General features: G+C 36.8%; 2 protein-coding genes across 2 annotated transcripts in view; one reads left to right on the top strand and one right to left on the bottom strand.

Moving 5' to 3' along the window:
- Positions 1-10,104, top strand: part of LOC107557599 (granulocyte colony-stimulating factor receptor-like) — a 13,347-nt gene extending 3,243 nt beyond the window's left edge. The window contains exons 6-14 of the mRNA XM_016241077.1: positions 1,003-1,160; positions 1,260-1,407; positions 5,237-5,301; positions 6,546-6,744; positions 6,847-7,035; positions 7,856-7,954; positions 8,143-8,239; positions 8,322-8,403; positions 8,542-10,104. Coding sequence (XP_016096563.1) covers positions 1,003-1,160; positions 1,260-1,407; positions 5,237-5,301; positions 6,546-6,744; positions 6,847-7,035; positions 7,856-7,954; positions 8,143-8,239; positions 8,322-8,403; positions 8,542-9,024 — 1,520 coding nt within the window. The 3' untranslated portion in view covers positions 9,025-10,104. The remainder of the gene's footprint in view (positions 1-1,002; positions 1,161-1,259; positions 1,408-5,236; positions 5,302-6,545; positions 6,745-6,846; positions 7,036-7,855; positions 7,955-8,142; positions 8,240-8,321; positions 8,404-8,541) is intronic.
- Positions 10,105-17,180: 7,076 nt separating this feature from the next.
- The window catches only part of LOC107557600 (cytochrome b5 reductase 4-like), a 7,727-nt gene continuing 4,072 nt past the window's right edge, over positions 17,181-20,835 (bottom strand). The window contains exons 10-12 of the mRNA XM_016241078.1: positions 19,197-19,283; positions 18,910-19,071; positions 17,181-18,777 (exon numbers count right to left, since the gene is read on the bottom strand). Coding sequence (XP_016096564.1) covers positions 18,723-18,777; positions 18,910-19,071; positions 19,197-19,283 — 304 coding nt within the window. The 3' untranslated portion in view covers positions 17,181-18,722. The remainder of the gene's footprint in view (positions 18,778-18,909; positions 19,072-19,196; positions 19,284-20,835) is intronic.

The following is a 20,835-nucleotide window of genomic DNA, read 5'->3' on the forward strand; positions in this document are numbered from 1 at the left end:
TATATATATATATATATATATATATATATATATATATATATATATATATATATATATATATATATATATATATATATAAATGGACCAATATAAGCTTTCTGGACCAAAGAAAAAGTGTCATTTTTGGCCTTCGGGTCATTTTGACCCGCGAGGGACACTTTTGTTATAGGTTCGAGAGGGACGGATGAGGGTTGGCCTTTTTCTCAAAATGAGTTTTTTCTCCTACACAGATCCATAAAGCTCCACTTCAGTAGCACTTACACACACCAAACTTTACATTTTTACTCCTGTCTATATTCTGAAAGGTTTTACAGAGGGATTTGTTCGTATATCATTGTCTTGATTATATACAACATTTTATTCTCCCAAAATTGTGAAAATATATTGTTTTCTGGCTGTTCAAAGTATTTTCTGAATTATGGATACCCAAAAATCCCTCTGCAAAAACATTTGCCTCTAATATGTCAAAAAAATAAATAAACAATAATTTTGAAACTGACTTCATCCAGTGTTCATTTAAACATAACATTTCAGAAAACTTGTAATACTATTTTTTTTGCAATTATCAATGTAATCAATCAACTGGGTAAGGTGTTAATTAGTAGATATATTTCACCTATTCTTTTTACCCTATTCACCTGCAGTGTCCCACCTCAATACATTTATTTAAAAAAAATAGTAATACTGATATTTTCCTAACATATTTTAAATAATAATTAGTCAAAATGAATTATGTATTATTTTGTTGCACTAATGAAATCAGAACTTTTTTGAATTGCAGTTCAGTAAATTCCTCTTCATGTCATTCCATTTCAAATTCTAGTTCAATATCTTGTGGAGTGGGTTTAATTCAATTCAATTTTAGGTGTACCATTTCTTATATTCTGTTTTTGTTTTTTTGCAATCCTGCTTGATGCTGCATCCAAATTCATCTTTTCAAAAGCCTTTCTTGAATGCAAAAATAGACAACGACAGTTGTTGATTCAATGTATTGTATTTCAGCAATGTTCGACCCTCCGGAGATTAAGAGGATTGAAGCAGATGTGTTGGGCTGCTTAAATTACAGCTGGAGTCTTGCAAAATCTCAGAAATGGTTGATGACGCCTTTCACTGTAGAGTTGAGATTGAAAACAGTGAACAACCAGCTAAACAAAGAGCTGGTAAGCGACTGCTTTTCACAACAAATGTTTTTCTAAAAGCTGCACTGTATGTGAGTTTTTTTTTTTTTTAATGAGTCTCAAATATTCATTCTGTTATAGGTGTTTACCTTCTTTAAACAAAACAAAATAAATGTGTGTGGCCTCTCTCATGGGACAAATTACAGCACCACAATGCGAGTGAAGTATACTTCATTGAGTAAATGGAGTGAATGGAGTGATCTGAAAATAGCCACCACACTTATGAAGAGTAAGAAGTTACTATATTACAATAAAATACCATTTCTCACTGTTAACTAGTTGTGTATGCATATTACTAGCATATCGGCTGTTTATTAGTACTTATAAAGCACATATCAATGCCTTATTCTGCATGACCATATTTTAGAATTAATCCTACCCCATACCTAAACTTAAAGGGATAGTTCACCCAAAAAGGAAAATTATCCCATTATTTACTCACCCTCAAGCCATTCGGTGAATATGACTTGGAGTTATATTTAAAAAAAATGTCTTGGCTCTTCCAAGCTTTATAATGGCAGTGAATGGGGGTCAGTGGGTTTAATTCAATTCAATTTTAGGTGTACCATTTCTTATATTCTGTTTTTGTTTTTTTGTTTTTTTGCAATCCTGCTTGATGCTGCATCCAAATTCATCTTTTCAAAAGCCTTTCTTGAATGCAAAAATAGACCATGACAGTTGTTGATTCAATGTATTGTATTTCAGCAATGTTCGACCCTCCGGAGATTAAGAGGATTGAAGCAGATGTGTTGGGCTGCTTAAATTACAGCTGGAGTCTTGCAAAATCTCAGAAATGGTTGATGACGCCTTTCACTGTAGAGTTGAGATTGAAAACAGTGAACAACCAGCTAAACAAAGAGCTGGTAAGCGACTGCTTTTCACAACAAATGTTTTTCTAAAAGCTGCACTGTATGTGAGTTTTTTTTTTTTTTAATGAGTCTCAAATATTCATTCTGTTATAGGTGTTTACCTTCTTTAAACAAAACAAAATAAATGTGTGTGGCCTCTCTCATGGGACAAATTACAGCACCACAATGCGAGTGAAGTATACTTCATTGAGTAAATGGAGTGAATGGAGTGATCTGAAAATAGCCACCACACTTATGAAGAGTAAGAAGTTACTATATTACAATAAAATACCATTTCTCACTGTTAACTAGTTGTGTATGCATATTACTAGCATATCGGCTGTTTATTAGTACTTATAAAGCACATATCAATGCCTTATTCTGCATGACCATATTTTAGAATTAATCCTACCCCATACCTAAACTTAAAGGGATAGTTCACCCAAAAAGGAAAATTATCCCATTATTTACTCACCCTCAAGCCATTCGGTGAATATGACTTGGAGTTATATTTAAAAAAAATGTCTTGGCTCTTCCAAGCTTTATAATGGCAGTGAATGGGGGTCGAGATTTTGAAAAATCCAAAAAAATGCATCCATCCATCATAAAAAGTGCTCCACACAGCTCTGGGGGGTTAATAAAGGCCTTCTGAAGAGAAGCGATTTGTTTGTGTAAGAAAAATATCCATATTTAAAACATTATAAACCATCATTTCTAGCTTCCGCTAACTGTCATATGCGCATTCACGAGAGAGTGGCATTCCAGCGGATGACTTATGCCGAGTTCACACTGCATGATTTTCAAACTCGTCGGATCGCCGTTGTTTTCACACTGCGTGACTATCTGGGGTGGCAATCAGTCGCTGCTGTGTTCACATTGCACGATGGATCGGCGATCGGTTTCGCATTGCATGACTTCACAATAGGAAGAATCACCGACAGCTCCGTCTGGTCCGCAAACTACGTTTCACAACAAAACACACGCGAGAAGTGATAAGGAAATAACGCGAGAACCCGCGTGCGTCAGTTCTCGAGCAAGACTGGAATTATATTAAAAAAAAAAAAAAATATATATATATATATGTCAAGCAAATGTCTGTGCTCGTTTCTGTATGATACAATTGTTCATATATATATATATATTAAAATACTGATATTCTGGTCTATAACTCCACCCCGAACTTCCCTCTGCCCTGTATCTTGGTCTCTCAGTGGCTGTAGGTCATCGCTGATGTATTTTTTTGCAGTCAGAAATCATTGCACACAGCTTGATCGTGAATCGCCGACAGTTCCAGATATTTAGCATGCCAAATATTTCACGAGCGTCGGCGACGTGTCGGCGATTCACTCAGATCGTGCCTTTGATAATTCACACTGCGTGATTGTCGAGCACCGATTTGCCTCCGATTTCAGGCATTTGTCGCCGATTTCGCGAAACCTGTCGGCGAGTGAAAAATCGGGCTAAAATCGTGCAGTGTGAACTCGGTATTAGGCGTAGAGTAAGCTCCGGTGAGAATATGCTAGTCTCACAAGAACCAAGTTTTGTTTACAGCAAAGGAAAAATCAGTCTCCTCTTGGCTTATATCAAAATCCTCCATCATTTTTCTTTACAAATCCTCATTTTGTACTTCTAATTCGTGACCTGCATTTTGTTTTGCTCTCTCCTTTGCGCTTCTGCATTCGTCACTTCTCTCCGGAGCTTACTCTATTATCCTACATCATCTGCTGGAACGCCACTCTCTCGTTACAACTAAAGTTACAACTAATGTAAACTACCAATCATTAGAATATTAGTAGACTATTTGGTTAAGTTTAAGGTTATTAGAATAAGTTGATGTATTTGCAAAGTTAGTTATAGTCAATAGAATGTCTGTTGGGGGACCATCAAAATAAAGTGTTAGCAGATATTAAGCAGACAGTCTACTAATACTCTAATGACTGCTAGTTGACATGTAGCTGCAACGGTACTTGTAATCAGTTCAATGTAATATTAGTGGACTATCAAAATAAAGTGTTATCAAAGAAACTTTGATGTTTACTTGACAAACTCTTGTCTGAAAAGTTTAAAAAGGTTGCATATGTAGGCCTTAATATTTGAATAATCTAGGTCATGGCTTCCCAAACAGTTTCACAAAGGAAATGCAGGGGCTTCATGATTTCATTGAAAGCTCATAATGAAATCATAAAATGTCTAATTAAAATAAATCGATAAAATTGAAATTGCAATATGTCTTAGCGCGATCATCAGATCTCAAATGGTTGTGATGTGTGTTTCAGAGTGAAGTGTGGCACTGTGTTCAGTTATACTGTGTTCCGGTGTCTTGTTCGCAGTAAATGCTGCTCAACATGAACTGTGCATGTGCATTTGGGAATACAGTGTGTATCAGGATTACTTTATCTTCACATTTGCATAATTCCCCACATTTTTGTGGATGCAAGTTTTCATCATTTTATTAGATTTGTAACAAAAGGCGTATAAATCTGTTGTCAACTAAACAAACTCAAATATCTCCCTACAGAGTTCTGCCAAAATAAAAGCTTGAGAGTTTAACATTCAAGTCAAAAATGTAAAACGTATTATTGTTGTTACTCATAGTGTGAAATAACATTTGTATAATTATCAAATATTAATTTTAAAGTACAGTTTATTTAAAATTTTATTATTACAGTGGTAATACATTCCTGTCTTCATTTTTTGATAATTAGTATTAAAAATAATGTAAAAATATTAGTAGTAGTAGTAGTATCAGTAGTAGTATCACTCAAAGAGGTGAGAAAAGTGAGAACAAACACCCTTAAAAAATCAACTACTTTCATTTGCATCAGAGAGCGGTCTCTTTTTGCCTGAATGTTTCAACAGTATGAGATTTTTTCTAGAAATGAAGAAATCATATCACAGTTCAGATTGCAATTGCAATATGTGACAAATTAGTCACAATATATTTTTGACACATTTGGATGCTATGGAGCATAGTACTCTCAGCTTGCAGTCTGGAACATGTGTTCTTGATTGTAGAACAAGACTATTTACCCTAATGTCCACACACACACACAGAAATAGTCCCACAATTGTCCCGATATGAAGACAATACGTTTTTCAGCAACAGTTTTGTTTTGAAACCTATTCAACAGCTTTTCTTCCACCACCTCTAAAGTCCTCTATTAAACAAAACATTTGTGCAAAAAATATTAAAAAGTTGTTATTTTTCAGCTCCGACTGGAAGCTTGGACACATGGCTTAAAGTGTATGATCAGACTGCACAACTCTACTGGAAGGTGAGGGTCCTTCTGACAGTCCTGACACAATTTGGAGAAAGTCTAATTTCAATATTATAGGCTAAGCCTACAGTGTGTGTGTGTGTGCGCGTTTTTGTGACAAATGAGGACATAAATGTGTATAATGACAAAGGTATAACATAGGTATTACAAGGAGAAGGTGACTTTTCAGGACATTACTCCATGTCCCCACTTTTCAAAACGCTTATAAATCACACAGAATGGAGTGTATTGAAAATCTGAAATAGCACAAAGTTTCCTGTGAGGGGTAGGTTTAGGGGTAGGGTTGGTGTAGGGCAATAGAATATATGGTCTGTACAGAATAAAAACCATTACGCCTATATCCCCACTTTTCACAAAAACAAACCTGTCGCACAACTCTACTGGAAGGTGAGGGTCCTTCTGACAGTCCTGACACAATTTGGAGAAAGTCTAATTTCAATATTATAGGCTAAGCCTACAGTGTGTGTGTGTGTGTGTGTGTGTGTGCACGTTTTTGTGACAAATGAGGACATAAATTTGTATAATGACAAAGGTATGACATAGGTATTACATGGAGGAGGTGACTTTTCAGGACATTACCCCATGTCCCCACTTTTCAAAACGCTTCTAAATCACACAGAATGGAGTGTATTGAAAATCTGAAATAGCACAAAGTTTCCTGTAAGGGGTAGGTTTAGGGGTAGGGTTGGTGTAGGGCAATAGAATATATGGTCTGTACAGAATAAAAACCATTACGCCTATATCCCCACTTTTCACAAAAACAAACCTGTGTGTGTGTTTAACATTATATTATACACTCCTACACATATGTGACCGGTCAGTGTTATTTTAGTATAATGTATGCTATTATAGTTTTTGTTAAAATTGAATTCAATTAGATTTTTTGTATTTTTATGTTTTGACTTGAACTTTTTTAATTTTTTATTTCAGGTTTCAGTTGTTTTTGTCATTATTGTTTTATTAAATATATCTATATAATTTTTGTTTTAATTAACTTTTATTCATTCGTTTTTGTTTGTTTTAGTTATTTTGAAGTTAAACTACATGAAAATGAAAAATGTTGCCTTGACAACTAGCTGAAATAAAAGTTAAAAAAGAGTATTTTATTATTATATTTTTTTCATTTCAGTTAACATTAATTTTTTTAACTAACATTAGATAGATAGATAGATGCTTGTTTTAAACAACTTTTTTTTTTAAACCTGCGAGTTCCCTTTCACCTCTCTGTCATCTTATTTCAGCCCTCAGAAAAGTTCAGTGCCAATGGCTGGAATTTGTCATATACTGTCGAATCAAAGGAATCAAAAAAGGCTTTATGTGTTACACGAGAAAACCACTGCTTTTTCAATCTCACCAAGTGGGTTAAAAAGGTTTACCTGAGAGCCACTAATGCAATGGGGAGCTCGGATCATACCAAAGTACCAGTGTATCGGAAGAGAGGTATTTGATAGCTGGACATGTGATATTTCAGAGAGATGTTCTATTCACAGTGTATGACCAATGAAATGCTGATGTTTGATGACTTTTATTGTGTTGTTTTAGGGCTGGGCTCTGTCTCTAATTTCAGTGTTCATCCCCAGTCTGAGACGTCAGTGCTCGTCGCGTGGGGACGACCGGCGTCCCCCCATGTCACAGGATACGTGCTTGAGTGGAGACCTCTGTGTGAGACACCGGCAGCTCTCTTGTCCTTTACTCTGATGGACAAAAACAACTCCAGTACCATAGTAACAGGTGTTTTTGTAATTAATAATATTAATAATTATATATGCTACTGGTTTGGAATAATGACGTTTTTGAAAGAAGTGCCTTACACTCACCGTGCATTTATTTGATAAAAAATACAGTAAAAACACTTTTAAATATATATATATTAAATTTAAATATATATTAAAATGTAATTTGTTGCTATGATCAAAGCTGAATTTTCAGCATCATTACTCCAGTCTTCAGTGTCACATGATCCTTCAGAAATCATTCTAATATGCTGATTTGCTGCTCATTTTTTGCTGCTTAATATATTTGCTGCACTTCAGAATTCTTTGATGAATAGAAAGCTCAAAATACTAGCATTTATTTTAAATAGAAATCTTTTGTAAATATCATTATACATTTTTAAAACAATATGAATATATTTATGAACCATTTAATATGTCCATGCAGAATAAAAGTATGATTTTTAAAAAAAATCTTACTTAGCCCAAACCAGTGTTATTTTAGTATCATTGAGATACTACATTATAGTATTTGTGCTGAAAATTCAGCTTTGCATCACAGGAACAAATTTCATTTGAAAATATATTCAGATAGAAAAGAGTTGAATTTGTAATAATATTTCACAATATTATAGCTTTTTTACTGTATTTTCGATCAAATAAACGCAGCCTAGGTAAGTAGAAGAGACTTATTTCAAAACCATAAACTTTTTTAGACACTGTATGCAAGTGTCAAATTACATCTTTGGCGCTTAATGAGTAAAAAATTATCCCGATCTCTTATGGTTTACACTACAATAATGTAGATCTAATTATGGCTGCTTTATTTCACATTTCAGGGTTAAGGCCTTACAAGCCCTATGAGATATCTATTTATCCCAAATATGTTGACAGGATTGGACGTCCTCTAACCTTAATGGTATACAGCAGTCAGACAGGTGCGTAGTGCTTGGAAATCAGTAATGAATATCTCAGAGCAAAGTTTCCATTGATTCAATTGGTTTCCATTGATTGTACACCAGAATCTCAGTGAATGCAGACTTTTATTTTTTTTTAAAGTATGAATATTCAGACACAGTGAATGTCTTTCCATTATTGGTTTGACATTATTGAAAATGTTTTTCAGATGGAATTGAAATGGTGCTGTTTGTTATCCCAGCATGCATTGGGTTATCACTTCTCATCATCATCGCTGTGTTTGCCTGTGTTGGGAAAAATGAACGGTGAGCATCCACAGGCTTGTTATTATTGTGTACCTAAGGCCAGTGCTATTATTATCATTTAATTTATGACTGTTTTTCATAGTGTGAAGATGTGTTTGTGGCCTATAATTCCTGATCCTGCCAACAGCAGTATTAAGAGGTGGACTGACACTGACTCATTGCAGGTATGAGAAGCTGGCGTATATATAATTTTCATAGATTGCTCAAAATCTGAAATTGATTTCAATACATAATAATCAAATGGCTTCAAAAGTCAACCAAACTGCTTAATAAATTCATATCTTAACATGTTTTTGTCCAAGGGCATGCCTCACTTTAAAGAAGACATGGAGCCTGTGTTGGTGTATATGTCCCACTTCAGTCTTCTTGATCTGGCTGAGAACGAGCCATTCAAGAGTGACTATGTCAAGGAGAACCAGTGGTCACATGATATCGACAGCCATGATGAGAGCCATCCCTCATTCCAGACCTGTGTCAGATATGATACGGAGCATGACAAGGATTCTATCCCTTATGCCACAGTTGTTTTCGGTGGTCCGTATCAAAACCATTCATCCTCTCGACCAGCCTACGTTCGCTCGGAGTCCACACAGCCTCTGTTAGGGGCGGACGACCCTGGCAGCCCCCCACCGTATGAGAATGTGTCACCAAGCGGCAGTGTTTCTCAAGTACAACACTTCACTACATTCCCTCAGAAATCCACTGAAAGTGAGGAGAATGAAGAACTTTGGGATGAATTCCCTATGCTCAAATCCTTAGAGATTAGTGATAATGTTCATATCTAAAGACAAATTCATCCAGGCCCAAACCTGACTGATTTGGCTCACATGAGAGATCTGTTTATGAAAGAGATTAGCAAAAAGAATCTGTCTGTGACTAATAGGCCCACTCAGTACCTTTTTGCTTTCGTTTCATTATTAACTTATCGCCAGGGACTGCATATAGATTAAACAGATGACATATAGTAGAACAGACCAGACCACTGGTATTACAATGAATGGGAGAAAATGGAACTCCCAAAATGGCAGCTCTAATAAAGTAAGTCCCACCTTTTTCAAGTAAAAGAGCCAGTCAACAAAATCACTTCCTGGTGTTTATATACAACTTGTCTTGAGAAATCGCATAGATGCATTTTATGATATCCTGCACTTCCAAGTTCATTCTTTCATTGTAGCTAAGCAGAATGTCACAAGTACATTCATGTGTTCTTAGCACTGAGAAACTGTAGCAAATTTCTGCAGCATTTCAAAAATAATAATAGTAAGGATACTGCTACGATATCCAGTATAATGGGTTAAAAGGAGCACATTTCTGGTTTGTTATTATTTCTGGGGCTGTGGGCGTATATGAGACAAAAAATCCTGGACAACACTGATGTATGTTACTTTTTTTTGGCTGTACTTTTAATTCAAAATATTTTGATAATGTGATAAATGTTACATGTTCATTTACTTCTTAATACTACCTTACATTTGCCACATGTTATACATTCACCTCTTGTTTGCATTCAGTATTTTTTTTTAAAGAATACAGATTGTGGTGACATCTGACAATGTTAAAACACTTCCTACGTAAAGGACAAAATAAATGATTTCTCCATTAATACTTTTATACTGGAATGTGTGATGGTGCAATGTTTTCAGTATGCAACGTATGTTAGAAAACATTCTTTTCTTGAAGCTCTGCAGAAGCTCAGCTGAGTTTATAGACAGTATAGCTTTATAAAGGTGATGCTGGGTTACAAACCAGCATGAAAAGTGCAGTCCCGAGTGTTTAGCTTCATGACTTCAATGTCTTATACTAAATAGCAAGAATTAATTATGTCTTGCAGATGTTTCAAGGCAATTCAAGTTAGTTCTGCAATATATGCCAATAGGGAATTTGAGATTTTTTTATTTGATTTTTTTTATAAGTGTTTTAAACAAATTGGTTGAGTGACTGGTTCAATGACTCATTCAGTCACTTGTTTTGTTCCTGAATAAATCAGCAGTTTGAACAAATGGGTTGAATTAATGATTCAATAACTCACTCATAGAGACAGTTACTTTTAATCTGCAGAAAGAGTCAAAAATATGAAAATTCCCCACCACTAATGCACATACTAACACTCTTGTCTGGAACACAAGTGGAACGATACAAACAGTGAGATGTCTCAATGTTGTTGAACCAGAGGTCCTATATCAGAACTTCTGTAAGACAGTAGCTTTAGCTGTCTAAAGCTATATTTAAAAAAAAAATAATAATAATTCTCAGTACTTACAGGTATAATTACACTGTAACAAGGAAACCATAAAAGAGTGAAACAAATTATATTACAAATGTGTGTTTTAAACATATGAACTAACAATCAGCAATTACCTCTACGTTTCCCAAAACTTAATTACACAACATTCTTTTGAGACAGACATCCTAACGTGCAGTGTGTTGAGTAAGATGCAGATTCTGTAATCGCTCTGGGCTGCATTTCCCAAAAGCATCATACGCCTACGTAGAGTGACACCAATTGTCTCTACGATCATCTCTCTTTTACAGTGCTTTTGGTAAGTGCAGCCTTTATGGATTCAGTGAGTTCATTTAATGAATGATTCATCAGACTGATGTAAGTTTGTGAGTCATCTTGAATGATTAATTAATAAACCCAGTTTCTTAGAAAGGTGTTTTTCTTGCATTACCATTATTTTTGGTACATTTTAGTTTTTTGTTCATTTTAAATATGAATGACTAAAAATGTATGATTATTTGACTGACTGGTCAACAACTGATGACTTCCAACATATAGCTTCAACAGGATTGTCTCTGTATCAGTGCTCACATTCAAGGAGAGGGTGGGATGTGGCACTAATGCACATACTAACACTCTTGTCTGGAACACAAGTGGAACGATACAAACAGTGAGATGTCTCAATGCTGTTGAACCAGAGGTCCTATATCAGAACTTCTGTAAGACAGTAGCTTTAGCTGTCTAAAGAAATAATAATACATTCTCAGTAAACATATGAACTAACAATCAGTAATTACCTCTAAGTTTCACAAAACTTAATTACACAACAAACTGCATGTTAGGATGTCTGTCTCAAAAGAATGTTGAGTCAGATGCAGATTCTGTAATCGCTCTGGGCTGCATTTCCCAAAAGCATCATACGCCTACGTAGAGTGACACCAATTGTCTCTACGATCATCTCTCTTTTACAGTGCTTTTGGTAAGTGCAGCCTTTATGGATTCAGTGAGTTCATTTAATGAATGATTCATCAGACTGATGTAAGTTTGTGAGTCATCTTGAATGATTAATTAATAAACCCAGTTTCTTAGAAAGGTGTTTTCCTTGCATTACCATTATTTTTGGTACATGTTATACATTCACCTCTTGTTTGCATTCAGTATTTTTTTTTAAAGAATACAGATTGTGGTGACATCTGACAATGTTAAAACACTTCCTACGTAAAGGACAAAATAAATGATTTCTCCATTAATACTTTTATACTGGAATGTGTGATGGTGCAATGTTTTCAGTATGCAACGTATGTTAGAAAACATTCTTTTCTTGAAGCTCTGCAGAAGCTCAGCTGAGTTTATAGACAGTATAGCTTTATAAAGGTGATGCTGGGTTACAAACCAGCATGAAAAGTGCAGTCCCGAGTGTTTAGCTTCATGACTTCAATGTCTTATACTAAATAGCAAGAATTAATTATGTCTTGCAGATGTTTCAAGGCAATTCAAGTTAGTTCTGCAATATGCCAATAGGGAATTTGAGATTTTTTTATTTGATTTTTTTTCCTCTCAATGGTTAAGTGTTTTAAACAAATTGGTTGAGTGACTGGTTCAATGACTCATTCAGTCACTTGTTTTGTTCCTGAATAAATCAGCAGTTTGAACAAATGGGTTGAATTAATGATTCAATAACTCACTCATAGAGACAGTTACTTTTAATCTGCAGAAAGAGTCAAAAATATGAAAATTCCCCACCACTAATGCACATACTAACACTCTTGTCTGGAACACAAGTGGAACGATACAAACAGTGAGATGTCTCAATGTTGTTGAACCAGAGGTCCTATATCAGAACTTCTGTAAGACAGTAGCTTTAGCTGTCTAAAGCTATATTTAAAAAAAAAATAATAATAATTCTCAGTACTTACAGGTATAATTACACTGTAACAAGGAAACCATAAAAGAGTGAAACAAATTATATTACAAATGTGTGTTTTAAACATATGAACTAACAATCAGCAATTACCTCTACGTTTCCCAAAACTTAATTACACAACATTCTTTTGAGACAGACATCCTAACGTGCAGTGTGTTGAGTAAGATGCAGATTCTGTAATCGCTCTGGGCTGCATTTCCCAAAAGCATCATACGCCTACGTAGAGTGACACCAATTGTCTCTACGATCATCTCTCTTTTACAGTGCTTTTGGTAAGTGCAGCCTTTATGGATTCAGTGAGTTCATTTAATGAATGATTCATCAGACTGATGTAAGTTTGTGAGTCATCTTGAATGATTAATTAATAAACCCAGTTTCTTAGAAAGGTGTTTTTCTTGCATTACCATTATTTTTGGTACATTTTAGTTTTTTGTTCATTTTAAATATGAATGACTAAAAATGTATGATTATTTGACTGACTGGTCAACAACTGATGACTTCCAACATATAGCTTCAACAGGATTGTCTCTGTATCAGTGCTCACATTCAAGGAGAGGGTGGGATGTGGCACTAATGCACATACTAACACTCTTGTCTGGAACACAAGTGGAACGATACAAACAGTGAGATGTCTCAATGCTGTTGAACCAGAGGTCCTATATCAGAACTTCTGTAAGACAGTAGCTTTAGCTGTCTAAAGAAATAATAATACATTCTCAGTAAACATATGAACTAACAATCAGTAATTACCTCTAAGTTTCACAAAACTTAATTACACAACAAACTGCATGTTAGGATGTCTGTCTCAAAAGAATGTTGAGTCAGATGCAGATTCTGTAATCGCTCTGGGCTGCATTTCCCAAAAGCATCAGCCTACGTAGAGTGGGACCAGTTGTCTCTACGATCAACTCTCTTTTACAGTGCTTTTGGTAAGTGCAGCCTTTATGGATTCAGTGAGTTCATTTAGTGAATGATTCATCAGACTGATGTGAGTTTGAGAGTCATCTTGAATGATTCATTAATAAACCCAGTTTCTTAGAAAGGTGTTTTCCTTGCATTACCATTATTTTTGGTACAATTTAGTTTTTTTACATTGAATTTAATGTAATACAATATTGTTTTTGAGTGCAGGTTACAAAAGCCTCTCAATTCAAGATGTTAATTAAAGGACTGGAGTGGTGTGAATTACTTGTGAATTATTGTGACGTTTTTATCAGCTGTTTGGACTCTCATTCCGATGGCACCCATTCACTGCAGATGATCCATTGGTGAGCAAGTGATGGAATGCCACATTTCCCCAAATCTGTTCAGATGAAGAAACAAACGCATCTACATCTTAAATGGCCTGAGAGACTAATTATATTGCACCTTTTCCAGGATTTATCTGATTGAAATAAATCGTCCTGTGTTATTTGCCACTGTTAACAACATCACTGTGTTCTTGCAGGTGAGAAGACTTGTTTCAGACTACAAGACTGCAGAAATTAGCATAAAACATGAAGGGCCCTATCCTACACCCGGTGCAATGCAGCGCCAGGCACGAAGCAAGTGTTTTTTGCTAGTTTCAGCCCGACACAGTTATAATTTTCACCAAATTATTTAAATAGCAAATGCATTTGTACCCATTTGTGCACCCATGGGCGTGCTGGTCTAAATATGAGGTGCGTTCAGACGTATTGTTGGCGCGTTGCTATTTTGAGGCAACTGAAATGGACAGCGCCATTGACCAACAAAAACCTGGTCTAAAGTCAATGGTGCAATATTCTTTTTTTTGTTAATTAAAGAGTGCGTTAATAATATGTGCCTATAGGCAGGTGAACAACACGCGTACACTGTGTGCTTATTACACACACAGGGACACGCAGCAGTGCAAAAACATGCCAAATATAAAAAGATTAAAGGATTACAATGTAAAAGATTATTATTGTGCCTCATAGATGGTTTGCTCGCGCGCTTTAACCTTATGCACGAGCAGAACCTTTTTTCTCTTTGGAGAAGCGTTCAGTCTTTGCTCTTGCAAATTCTGCCAAGTAAATAGCGAATCCGCCATGGCACGTGCGCAACTGGCCTTTAAAGGGAATGAGAGATGAGACTCTGATTGGTTTATGGCACATTATGCCCGAAACACACCCATTACTCATTAAGAGAATAAGGACAACCCTTTTAGACTATGTGTCGGGCACCGACCATTTTTCCCGTCCTTAAACTAGCAAAAGTGGATTCGGACACGCCCTAAGTGCACCTGTGCTGTGCGCTTTAGACCATGCGCTTAGATTGTTAAGATATGGCCCTAAAACTGTAGGTGTATTCTGTAAGATTCTGACACGTTTTATTTAATCAAGCAGTCTGAAAAGGTTTTTTTCATTTTTATTCACTTACAGCTTAGTGCCACATCCCACCCTCTCCTTGAATGTGAGCACTGATACAGAGACAATCCTGTTGAAGCTATATGTTGGAAGTCACCAGTGGTTGACCAGTCTGTCAAATAATCATCAGTTTTTAGTCATTCATATTTCAGAGCTTTCTTCAATAAATAAATATTTGGTCTGCAATGTATCAAACACATTTTATCCCAAGTATCATGCAATGAACAGAGTATCTCTGCATGAACAGAGATTTCCAGTAGTGATGTTACATATGATGGTTGCCGTGATTTTGCCAAGTAAGACATGTTCCTGGATCAACATATTTTGCAAAATGATAGCTGATTGTGGGTGCTTTTCTGAGTGTGGGATTGTTAGGTGCTGGGTGTAGAAGCACCTAACCCTGATCATAAGCCTAAAACAGATATTTCCTGAAAAGTTATCCCTCAATTCTGATTGGTTAATTGGAATTTTGTTCCAGGATCAACGAGGATGTTGATCCAGGAACATGTTGTACTTGGTGAAATCACGGTCACCACATATGACACTGAAGCTTCAAAGCATGTATCGAGTAAGCAGCACAATTTCTCAGGAAGCTCCATGCTGGAGCGCATATTGTTTTCAGAGAAACACACGATCAACGAAAAACGAAGCCTCACTTTCTTACCAATCATGTGAATGCTTCACTTTTGGAGCTTTTCCACTGTATGGTATGGCTCGCTTAAATAGTACCACCTCGTTTGAGGCTATATGAATAGTTAACCATTCAAGTAACGCATCAGACCCTCACGTACATCCCTGCCCTCATCCTCTACAGCCTGTGCCAGTGCCACCACAGGCTTCGCTGCTGAAGGTGAATCCCATGCATTCTCTCAAAATGGTTATGTAGAGCACAGCATGTCAGCATCATAGATTTCACAAGGTTGACCGCACAGTCATTTCTTTTCATTAGGCAACGCCATCTTCCTTTTAATCTTCCAAAAGCATTGTCAACCACTACACGTGCTCTGCAGATTTTCATGTTGTAGACCTATTGTTCTGCTGTCAGCAGTCAAGTGTCAACGAATGGTTTTAAGAGCCAATTCTGCAAGGGATAGGCAGAGTCGCCTAGGATGTAGTAGCCAACATTCACCCCACCAATGTTTCTGGTGTATGTGGTTTCCCATAGTCTGGACAGCGTCAAAACCCAAGCATCATGCAGGCTTCCAGGCAGTCCTGTGAAAACATTCCAGAAAAGTCCCTTTCCATCTACAATACCTTGAAGGATGATGGAGTGCCAGCCTTTATGGTTGAAACAGTCAGCGATAGTCCTGTGGTGCTATGATGGGTATGTGTGATCCACCAATAGCACCAATACACTGTGGGAGCCCCCACCTGTTGTAGGCAGCCTTTTCTTGAAACTTCTCCTGATCTGGAAAACAAATGTGGGTCCCACTTTATATTAAGTGGCCTTGACTACTACGTACTTACATTTTAATTAGTCATTTGGTACAATACACTTATTGTGTACATACAGTACATGTTTTTACATTGTACTTATATTTAAAAAATATCTGGCTGCTTGTAATTACATCTGTAATTAATGTATTTAATTACATTTATAATTACACTGTTGACCCATCCCTTACTCCTTAGCCCACCCTTAAACCTACCCATACCACCAAACCTGTCCCTAACCTTACCCGTATCCCACCTCAATAGCATCAAAAGTGTTTTGCAATACAATATGAACACAATAAGTACACTGTACATATTTTTTGATGTAAGTACATAGTAGTTAAGGGCACTTAATGTAAAGTGGGACCCGAATTTGTTCTGGTACCCACAAGGTCTCTGCAGCAGCACATAACTCCTGAACACACCGACACACTGTTGTTATGCTTACTCCAAAAAGATATCCAACACTTCTGTACTCGGAGCCGGTTGCAAGCTTCCACCGTGCGATGGCTACTCTCTTCTTTAAAGGCACACACACACACACACACACACACACACAGAGAGAGAGAAGTGTGTCGCCTCTCTCTCGCTCGCTGCACGGTGTTGCCTTGTAATTACATCTGTAATTAATGTATTTAATTACATTTATAATTACACTGTTGACCCATCCCTTACTCCTTAGCCCACCCTTAAACCTACCCATACCACCAAACCTGTCCCTAACCTTACCCGTATCCCACCTCAATAGCATCAAAAGTGTTTTGCAATACAATATGAACACAATAAGTACACTGTACATATTTTTTGATGTAAGTACATAGTAGTTAAGGGCACTTAATGTAAAGTGGGACCCGAATTTGTTCTGGTACCCACAAGGTCTCTGCAGCAGCACATAACTCCTGAACACACCGACACACTGTTGTTATGCTTACTCCAAAAAGATATCCAACAATCCAACACTCGGAGCCGGTTGCAAGCTTCCACCGTGCGATGGCTACTCTCTTCTTTAAAGGCACACACACACACACACACACACACACACACACACAGAGAAGTTTGTGTCCCGTCTCTCCATCGCTGGACGCAGGTTGTTGCACAAGTAGGTAAACGTTTCATTAGACATTCTAAAGTTCTCCAGCCACTGAGAGATTGTAAAACCGGGGACAATCCCATCCTACCACTCGGTTAAATGTCCAGCGAGATGGTCTGTGGTGGGGCGACTTTGCAAAATATGATAGATCTGAAATACACAAAATACTTTTTTTAATACGCAATATTGGCAGCTAAGTTCATTATATGCTTTGTGGTGATATAGCGATTGAGACCCTAAACACATTGCTAAATGCAAGATTAGTTTACCCTTGCACACCATCGTGCAAACCAAGTGATGTTACCATCTACGCTTTGCTGTACAAGTTCCCAGACTCTCTTGTATTTTGCTTTGTTGCCATCAGCTTCCTTTGAAACAAACTTCTTCGTCTTGCAGTGAAAAACATCCACATGCTGAGAATCAAGAACACCATTCCATCGATAGGCTCCATTGCTCTTGTTTTTCACGTTTTCAATGTCACGGCAGCAGAGGCGGCCCAACTAGTTTATAATCCCACCCACTAATTGCAGTGGAAAAGCAAGCGAGCCGAGCCGAATCGTACCATGCAGTGAAAAAGCACCACTTGCGTGTCGGAATATTTGAACCCAGACCAGTTCTCTACTGGTTATTGAGGTTCAAGTCCATTTACTAAGATTTTTTTTATATAAGCCTATGGTCGAAAAGTTTCAAAGATTCAAGAGTCCTCGTTTCTCCATCCATAATTTCAAGAGCATAACAGAAAGTGCTTTGCTAAAATAAATTTCGTTTACCCAATTAAACTTTTCATCCCCTTCTAAACTGACATCAGACCTGTGATACAAGTTTACAGATTTCAGTTGAGACACAACAGCACTAGAGGCACAAATTATATTTCTGGAGTTTACATTTCTGTAGGGAAATTGAATTCCAGTTTGATAATTTAACATATTACAATGTTATCTGTACATATACACTGAGATAAAATAAACTTTAATTCGGCAGTCAGATTAGCACTTCCAAACAGCAATAACTTTACTTGTAAAATAGGCCATCTCTTGCAACCTGATTTACTGACCCATTTCAATTTGCTATATGAAGACACAGCAACAAAACTGTTTGCATGGATTGCTTCCTCAATTAAGTTATGTTTTAGCTGCATTACACAAGTGCTCTAAATCGTCCATGTCATGAATATATCTGAAAACAAATGCAGAAAACACAACTGATCATATGTTTTATTGTAAAAACTGACCTAGGAGAATTATTGAGCATTATTTTAAATTACAAAATCATAATAATAATATAATAGAAATGTTAAGAAACAAACTTATGATGTTTGTCAGAGCAGGCTTTTGATTGTCCCATTAGATTTCTACAAATTATATGAAAACAGAAGAACGGCGTTGCAGCTTTTGTTTTGCCTGGAAAGTATGTGTATAAGTAATCCATGTTTCACTTCAGTGTCCCAATCAGCCCTGAAAAATGTGAGTTTCCTCTTCACTGAAGTCCAGCTGTCTGACCAATCTGTGAGAGAGTATCCATTGAGAAAAACAAATCAATACCTAAACCAAACAGTACAAAATGCCCAAACTCAAACAGCTTCTGATATATCAAATGTTTGTGTGTGTAAACCATTAAAAAAATAAAATGACTCACTGCACTGTTAACTCTGTGAATCTGGTTGGGCCGCACACACACACTAAACACTTGGCTTTTTCTGGTCTCTCCAGGAAGTTCTGCAGCATACAAGCATCTATCCGCCCTCTTCTGCCTTTCCAAGAGTCTGTAGGCTCCGACAGAACGTACTGCACCTCAAACCTAAGAAACATACATGCTAGTTAGGATGCTGCCTAATGACAGTCTGAACTGAATCAACGTTGAATCTGAATTGATTCCCACTGAGATAGAATGAACAGTCAGATACATAATGGGATAAATGATACCTTTCCTCTTTTGTACAAAGTTCATCCAGCTGAGAGCACCAAAGTATGTCCCGCTCCTGACGGTTAAAGAACATAAGCTTGGTTTTTCTGAAAAGATAAACATAAATTATTAATATTATGGTTATCATTTTGATAAGTCAACTAATCTAGCAAGCATTTTACAGTTAAACAATCATTTTCTAAAAAAAAAAAAAAAAAACCTAAAGAAAGAAAGCCCCAAGAATTGAAAGGCATCTATCACTAATACAAATGTCCATGATGGCTGCTTTAACAGTCACTGTTTGGCATTGACAGCTGCATTTGCTTGTATGTGAGTCTTCAAAGTTTTGTTCATTCAGCAGATTAAAATACAAATCTGTATGAATGAACAATTGAAGACACAACCATACTCAGTTAACCGTAGCGACAGTATCAAAGATGGCAATGTCCATAACATCGGGAAGCTTTATCACAACTGACTGCACGTTATTAAATGAATGAGTCCAAATTAGGCACGAGTATGTCCATCAGATCTTTTAAATAACCAACACCGGTTTTAAAGCTTTGTAAATGAGTGCATGAGTATGTTTGAGCCGCACCTCACAACTCGCACCTGGTGAACCTTTTTGAATAAACAGAGTAAACTAAACCGCTCATGATTAACACTGGACTTTTAAACACAGGACTTTCTAACACACTTATACAGTTCAGTGTGGCTTTAAAGGGGTCATATGATGCTGCTAAAAATAACATTATTGTGTGTATTTGGTGTAGTGAAATGTGTTTATGCGGTTTAAGGTAAAAAAAAAAAAACACATTCTTTTCCCACATAATGTACATTATTGTTTCTCCTCTATGCCCCGCCTTTCTGAAACATGTCGATTTTTACAAAGCTCATCGGTCTTGAAAGGTGAGGTGTGCTCTTATTGGCCAGCTATCCAGTGCGTTGTGATTGGCCGAATTCCTCAAGCGTGTGATGGAAATGTTACGCCCCTTACCACATTGTGATGCCGTATCCCAGAGCGACGAGATTAAAAAAAATTAAAAACCCATTTTAAACGAGGCATTTGTTGCATCCAGTGGGGACATAATGACTTATGCTGTCTTTTTACGCGTTGCATCCGCGCCAAGTAAACATAAAACCATGTCTGCATTTGTGATCGGAGAAATGACAAACAACAAGCGCTACTCTACACTGCTCAAAACTCGCGTTTGAATCATCAGTGGCAAATTCTTTAAATATGAAAACGTACTTACAGACTGTGAGTCAGAATAGCCGGCATTGTAGTCTACTCTCCCAGGATCAGGAAACAGTCCTCCATAAAATGTGCTGCACACATCGGAATATTTGGGTTGAACTGTTCTGGAACAGTGTTGTAAATACAGCTTAACCACCGATTTCTAGTCGTGTCCTTCGCTTTCGCAAGGAAACACACAGCATCTTCACAACATGGCGGCGGTGGCAGCAACAATAAAGTTATGCCTTCTTTCTTTGCGTGAACATTTGGGCGCACATTTACATGTTATGAAAATCTTCCCACATCGTGACATAGACATGTGGGGGCGTGTTTAAACGAGGCGTTTTAGGAGGGCATGGACGAGTCTTAACGTTTATAAAGAATACCTCTTTGGGTTTGAGACTTTAGTCTTTGCAACTTTA

The sequence above is a fragment of the Sinocyclocheilus grahami genome, unplaced genomic scaffold, assembly GCF_001515645.1.
Source record: "Sinocyclocheilus grahami isolate Dianchi unplaced genomic scaffold, SAMN03320097.WGS_v1.1 scaffold610.1, whole genome shotgun sequence".
Classification (NCBI taxonomy): Eukaryota; Metazoa; Chordata; class Actinopteri; order Cypriniformes; family Cyprinidae; genus Sinocyclocheilus; species Sinocyclocheilus grahami.